The sequence below is a fragment of the Pygocentrus nattereri genome, chromosome 4 (genome assembly GCF_015220715.1).
Source record: "Pygocentrus nattereri isolate fPygNat1 chromosome 4, fPygNat1.pri, whole genome shotgun sequence".
Lineage (NCBI taxonomy): Eukaryota > Metazoa > Chordata > Actinopteri > Characiformes > Serrasalmidae > Pygocentrus > Pygocentrus nattereri.
In genome coordinates, this window is record NC_051214.1 from 21,257,917 (window position 1) to 21,263,736 (window position 5,820).

At 43.2% G+C, this 5,820-nt stretch overlaps 1 protein-coding gene across 1 annotated transcript; it reads left to right on the plus strand.

The window, feature by feature from the left end:
• The first annotated feature begins 235 nt into the window (after window positions 1-235).
• On the plus strand, window positions 236-2,576 carry si:dkey-51e6.1 (uncharacterized protein LOC558617 homolog). Its single transcript, XM_017722439.2, has 3 exons — window positions 236-412; window positions 2,065-2,189; window positions 2,359-2,576. The coding sequence occupies exons 1-3, from the start codon at window positions 271-273 to the stop codon at window positions 2,437-2,439; spliced, it is 348 nt and encodes a 115-aa protein (XP_017577928.1). The 5' UTR covers window positions 236-270; the 3' UTR covers window positions 2,440-2,576.
• The last annotated feature ends 3,244 nt before the right edge of the window (window positions 2,577-5,820 follow it).

Below are 5,820 nucleotides of genomic sequence, written 5' to 3' on the forward strand. Positions count from 1 at the left end.
TCACAGAATCACTTAGTGGTCATGAAAATGTATTCAGATTTAACTTACTGATGACAGATTCACCTCATAAGTCATGACACTCTCTCCTACATGAAAGTACATAGACTGCTTTTATTAGTTAAAGGTATCGGTATCAATATCGGTATCAGTATCGGTATCGGCGATACCGGCCCTGTGTTTACAGTACCGCCAGTATCGCACGCCCCTGGTTGCCGCTTTAAGCGGGAGGAGCTGACTGAAATAGCTGCAGCAGCAGCAAGAGGAGAAGACATGGCCGACAGCCTGAGTAAAGTCCCAGACGTTGAGATCGATCCTGAGGGAAAGTTTAAATACATTTTAGTGAGGATTAAAGTTAAAGGTGGGACGGATCATAAAGACATAGTGAGGGGCACGAAGAGTGCCGAGTACCACAGTAAGTCCGCTTGCCAGGCCGGAGAGCTACGCCGCTTTGAGTCGCTCCGCCTCGGCTTACTTTGACCAGCCTCGCCTCCTTCGCCTGGTTCTGACCCAGCGGCTCTATTTTTAACCGCGACAAACCGGCGGACGGCAGGCGTGTGAGCTGTGCTGTCGAATATCTGTGGCTGAGCCCGTTTGGCTGCTGTTTGGTCTGAACCTTTTTGGGCAAACCGCTTATTTTTATCGTAACGGCTAAAGCTACTGTCGGTGTGGACGCAGCAGGGCTGATGAATTGAGCTCTATAGCTGGAGACTTCAGCCAATTTCAGCTGTTTCAAGCCTGACAGATCCATTAATGTCAGTCAGTAACATCAATGCCTTGTCAAGCTGAGGTGTTTCTGAAAATGCCGACTTGTACGTCGTCCCTGTCCAAAGAAAAACTCCAAAGTATCTCCAAAATCGTAACTTCACAGGAGAAGGCAAAAACTCTCTCACCTTTCAATGCAAGTCAATGCAAAGAGGCTTCACTCCAAGTGATTTTGAAGTATTTCTATTGGTCTGATCACCATGACATTTTCACAAATCATGAAAGACAGCTATTGGGTTAGAATGATGCAGAAAAATAAAAATGGACAAAAATGGAGATACATGGTTTTTATTGGTCAGCGACGATATGAACCAACTCCTGACTGAGTCGTTCTATGGAAACGTCCATTTGTGTCCCCATAGCGTTTACAGATAGATTACATTAGAAAAAAACAGGTAAGGTTTGGAATTTATTTATATTTTTAAATAAAACTTAAGTTATTGTAACAATTCCACCTTCTTGAGCCTCAGTTTAGCAATATTGGTTCTTAAATCAGTTATCTAGAACTCCAAGCACCACAGAAGAGCTTGTGCTTACAGTGGTGTATGAAGGCTGAGGCTGTATTTTGAGGTAAAAAACATGTTTTTGTGCAATTTTAACTACAATAATCTATACATGACTGTGGAAAATTTGATGTACATGACATAAAGAAAATAAAAGCCAAGTAAATATAAAATATAGAATGAAAGTGTCCCCAGGAGTCGTGTCACTGGTGTTACCGCGTAACAAAAATGATCTTATTTTGAAATAAAAGTCACACTGATGATGTCACTCAACTTCCTTTTACCTGGTTTCTGAGGATCCTTATGAAGAAAAGCATGTGGTGAGTCCACTGTGTCTTTCAGTTCTCAGAGATTTTCTCATTCAGCTCATGATCTCATATGAAGCTTTTAGCTGACGTCACTGGTGTGACCGACTTTATTCTGAGGTCATTGTGAAAAATAGAATATAAATGGATTAAATTCCATATTGTAGTGGATTTTCCATGATTGACAGCATGGGGTTTGATGTGCTGTAGCAGCCGTTTTGTAAAAATCTTTCATTAAAAATGTCTCTGGTGTTTCCTTTATTATGTGTAACGCCAGTGAGGATCGGTAACTCCATTGACTCCTATGGAGAGATAGATAAGTGGACGTTTCTGTAGAATGACCCAATCCCATTGTTCTGTACCATTTACCACCATCCCAAAATGAATGAGCAATTGAATTATGCAAAAATCTTGGAATATCTGTGGAAACCCTCCTTGAATGTATGGTGTTGGGGCTGTTTAATCATCTCATGAGCTCATCTCTCCTATTTTAGACCATATCTTTGAAAAAGTGAACCCTGCTATGGAGGCTCTAGGGCTGGAGAGTAGTTGCCTTGGCGGAGGCAAGATAGAGCACAACAGCACGGAGAAGAAACTGCGAGTGTTTGGAGAATCGACGGTAACTGAGCTTTTCCCTAATTCAAAAACAAATGATCTCTGTTTGTTCGTAATTCATTGGAGTTCTCCAGGCTTTAGCTCAGTGAACCAGGTGTGGATTTCTTGGACTGAAGCGAAGAAGCTGTTTAGGTTCCAGACTTTTCATTCCTAAAATCTGCTTTCATTTCCAGGGCTACGGGAAGGCCGATCATGCTGTCACAGTGGAGAAGTTGAAAGCCGTCTTCAAAGACTACGAGATTACTATGGACTAAGGAAAACTGAGATCCTGACTTTTCGGATACCGTGTTTGGCAGTCATGAGTAAATGTGTACATGCGTTCACAGCTTGTAATGTTCAGTTTCCACAGGAAAGTATAAATTACCACTTTAATAAACACACATTTTGTCTACATGTGTTGCAGTTGTGGTCTCTCTCCAGCAGTTCTGTGCTGACCGGATGCTGTAGCATGTCCATACAGGACAAAACACTTCCTGTCTTTGTTATAGACCACTGTTTGGGTGGTGGATCATTCTCAGCACTGCAATAATACTGACGTGGTGGTGGTGTGTTAGTGTGTGTTGTGCTGATATGAGTGGATCAGACACAGCAGTGCTGCTGGAGTTTTTAAACACTGTGTCCACTCACTGTCCACTCTATTAGACACTCCTATCTTGTCGGTCCACCTTGTAGATGTAAAGTCAGAGTCGACAGCTCATCTGCTGCTGCACAGTCTGTGCTGGTAGTCCTTCATCAGTGGTCACAGGGTGCTGCCCACAGGACGCACGCCGTGGGCTGGATATTTTTGATTGGTGGACTATTCTCAGTCCAGCAGTGACATTTAGGTGTTTAAAAACTGCAGCAGCACCGGTGTGTCTGATCCACTCAGACCAGCACAACACACACTAACACATCACCACCAAGTCAGTGTTACTGCAGTGCTGAGAATGATCCACCACCCAAATAGTACCTGCCCTGTTGTTGTCTCTCTCCAGCGGTTCTGTGCTGACCGAAAACTGTGAGATCCTGAGTGTTTGGATACCATGAATCATGAGTAAATTACATCTAATCACATCTCATAATATTTAGTTCCAACTAGATGATTTAGTTTAGTAACATTCCACAAGAATGTTTTCTCCTCGAACAATAGAAAATGATGACATGACTGTAATAAACACACATATTTTGTCTACCCGTGTTGTACTTGTGATCTCTCTCCAGCGGTTCTGTGCTGACCGGATGCTGTAGCAGTGTGAGATGAAGTCCATGCAGGAAGTGAGCGTGTGCTGTGTGCGCTGTGAAAAACATTTCCGGTCTCCGTTACAGACCACGTCTGTTCGGAGGCTCGGAATAGAAAAGCCTGAGCATGCAGCTAAACGTGACTGTGTTCTGTTGTTAAATATGTTAATATCAGTGCAAATGTATTTATTTTGGCCCACAGTTGCCTTTATGTTTCAGCCTAGAGGTCTCTGTGTGCATGTGGGCATCTGTGTTTGTATAGAAGCTTTTACTTTATCAACAACTCACGCTGCTGATTGCAGGTTTCCTGTTGCCGGTGTGAAAATATTTTTCCAGGGATGAACTGGATGACTGCTTTTAAAAACTTTCATAATGTAAACTTATCAGCCCACCAACCAAAAATATCCAGCCAACAGCGTCGTGACCACTGACGAAGGACTAGAGGATGACCAACACAGACTGTGCAGCAGCAGATGAGCTGTCGTCTCTGACTGTAGATCTACAAGGTGGACCGACAAGATAGGAGTGTCTAATAGAGTGGACAGTGAGTGGACACAGTGTTTAAAAGCTCCAGCAGCACTGCTGTGTCTGATCCACTCATACCAGCACAACACACACTAACACACCATCACCACATCAGTATTACTGCAGTGCTGAGATTGACCCACCACCCAAATAGTACCTGCTCTGTGAGGGTCCATGGGGGTCCTGACCACTGAAGAACAGGGTATAAGGGGCCTAACAAAGTATCAACAGTCTGTAACTACAGTCTGTAACTGTAGAACTACAAAGTGCACCTATAAAGTAAGTGGAGCTGATAAAATGGACAATGAACGCAGAAACAAGGAGGTGGTCATAATGTTATGCCTGATCTTTGTATCTGACAAACCTTACAGCATATCTTTCATTCCAACTTGCTCTGCTTAACCAATCACATTCATATTGTACCGCGAAGGCAGCGCTGCCTTCAGAACCATTTTGAGTAGGGATCTTGCATCTGAGCGTTTAAACGTTGACCAGCAAACTGGAACTGTTCCAAGCTTTTATTTCAGAAATCTGGTTACATTATGTAACTAAGATACCCATCCACATCATATTTTAATTTCAGTTTTTGGCATCATTTGAAAATACCTTCTGTCCTTCACATTGTGTGTAAATTTCATGATGAACGGACCAAAAGAAATGACTCAAAATGACTTGGAAAGGTGTCTGGTTCCGCTAAAGCTAAAGTATATTTTTCCTTCTCCTGTAAAGTTACCATTTTGGAGATGCAAGGTTTTCTTCCGACAACAGTGATAAGTATTATTTGGTAGACACTTTATCCAGAGCGACTTACAGTTCAGTCATTTTACACAGGTGGGTGAAGGTAGCATTAGGAGTCTTGTCCAAGGGCTCTTATTGGTATAGTATAGGATGTTTACTCCGATGGGGATTGAACCCCAGTTGACAGCATAGAAGGCAGAAGTGTTACCCACTACACTAACCAACCACTTGTCGGTATTTAGATATTGGTTAGACTGAGTAACAGTGTTATATAAACTGCTACAATAAAAATGCCACAAAGTGCTCTGGAGCCACAAGGCTAATGTAGCTTGCTAACAAGTAGTAGAAGCTTACACTCCAGAGTTAGCATTGGGTAAACAAATGTATGGAACATAGCTAAAAAAATAAGGTAAACCTGCCCCCTTTGAAGCCTGAACCTGTCCATTTTTTTGTCCATTATTATAGAAAGAAGTATGTCCAACATAACAACATATCAAATTTTATTTCATACACAATATAACTCCAAGTAAATCAAACTTCTGTGTAGGAAGCAACACTGATTGACAATCAATTTCACAGCTGTTGTGCAAATGGAACAGACAACAGGTGGAAATTATTGGTAATTAGCAAGACACACTCAATAAAGGAGTAGTTCTGCGGGTGGGGACCACAGACCACTTCTCAGTACCTTTCTGCTTTCTGGCTGATGTTTCTTCTTCACAGATGAAAGCAGGTTCACACTGAGCACATGTGACAGATGTGACAGAGTCTGGAGATGCCGTGGAGAGAGATCTGCTGCCTGCAACATCCTTCAGCATGACCGGTTTGACAGTGGGTCAGTAATGGTGTGGGGTGGCATTTCTTTGGAGGGCCGCACAGCCCTCCATGTGCTCGCCAGAGGTAGCCTGACTGCCATTAGGTACCGAGATGAGATTCTCAGACCCCTTGTGAGACCATATGCTGGTGCGGTTGGCCCTGGGTTCCTCCTAATGCAGGACAGTGCTAGACCTCATGTGGCTGGAGTGTGTCAGCAGTTCCTGCAAGATGAAGGCATTGAAGCTATGGACTGGCCCGCCCGTTTCCCAGACCTGAATCCGATTGAGCACATCTGGGACATCATGTCTCGCTCCATCCATCAACGCCACGTTGCACCA

Coding starts and splice junctions, on each gene's coding strand:
- si:dkey-51e6.1 (XM_017722439.2), top strand. CDS start 271: ATGGCCGACAGCCTGAGTAAAGTCCCAGACGTTGAGATCGATCCTGAG. Junction 413..2,064: donor GAAGAGTGCCGAGTACCACA/GTAAGTCCGCTT, acceptor CTCCTATTTTAG/ACCATATCTTTGAAAAAGTG. Junction 2,190..2,358: donor GAGTGTTTGGAGAATCGACG/GTAACTGAGCTT, acceptor TTTCATTTCCAG/GGCTACGGGAAGGCCGATCA.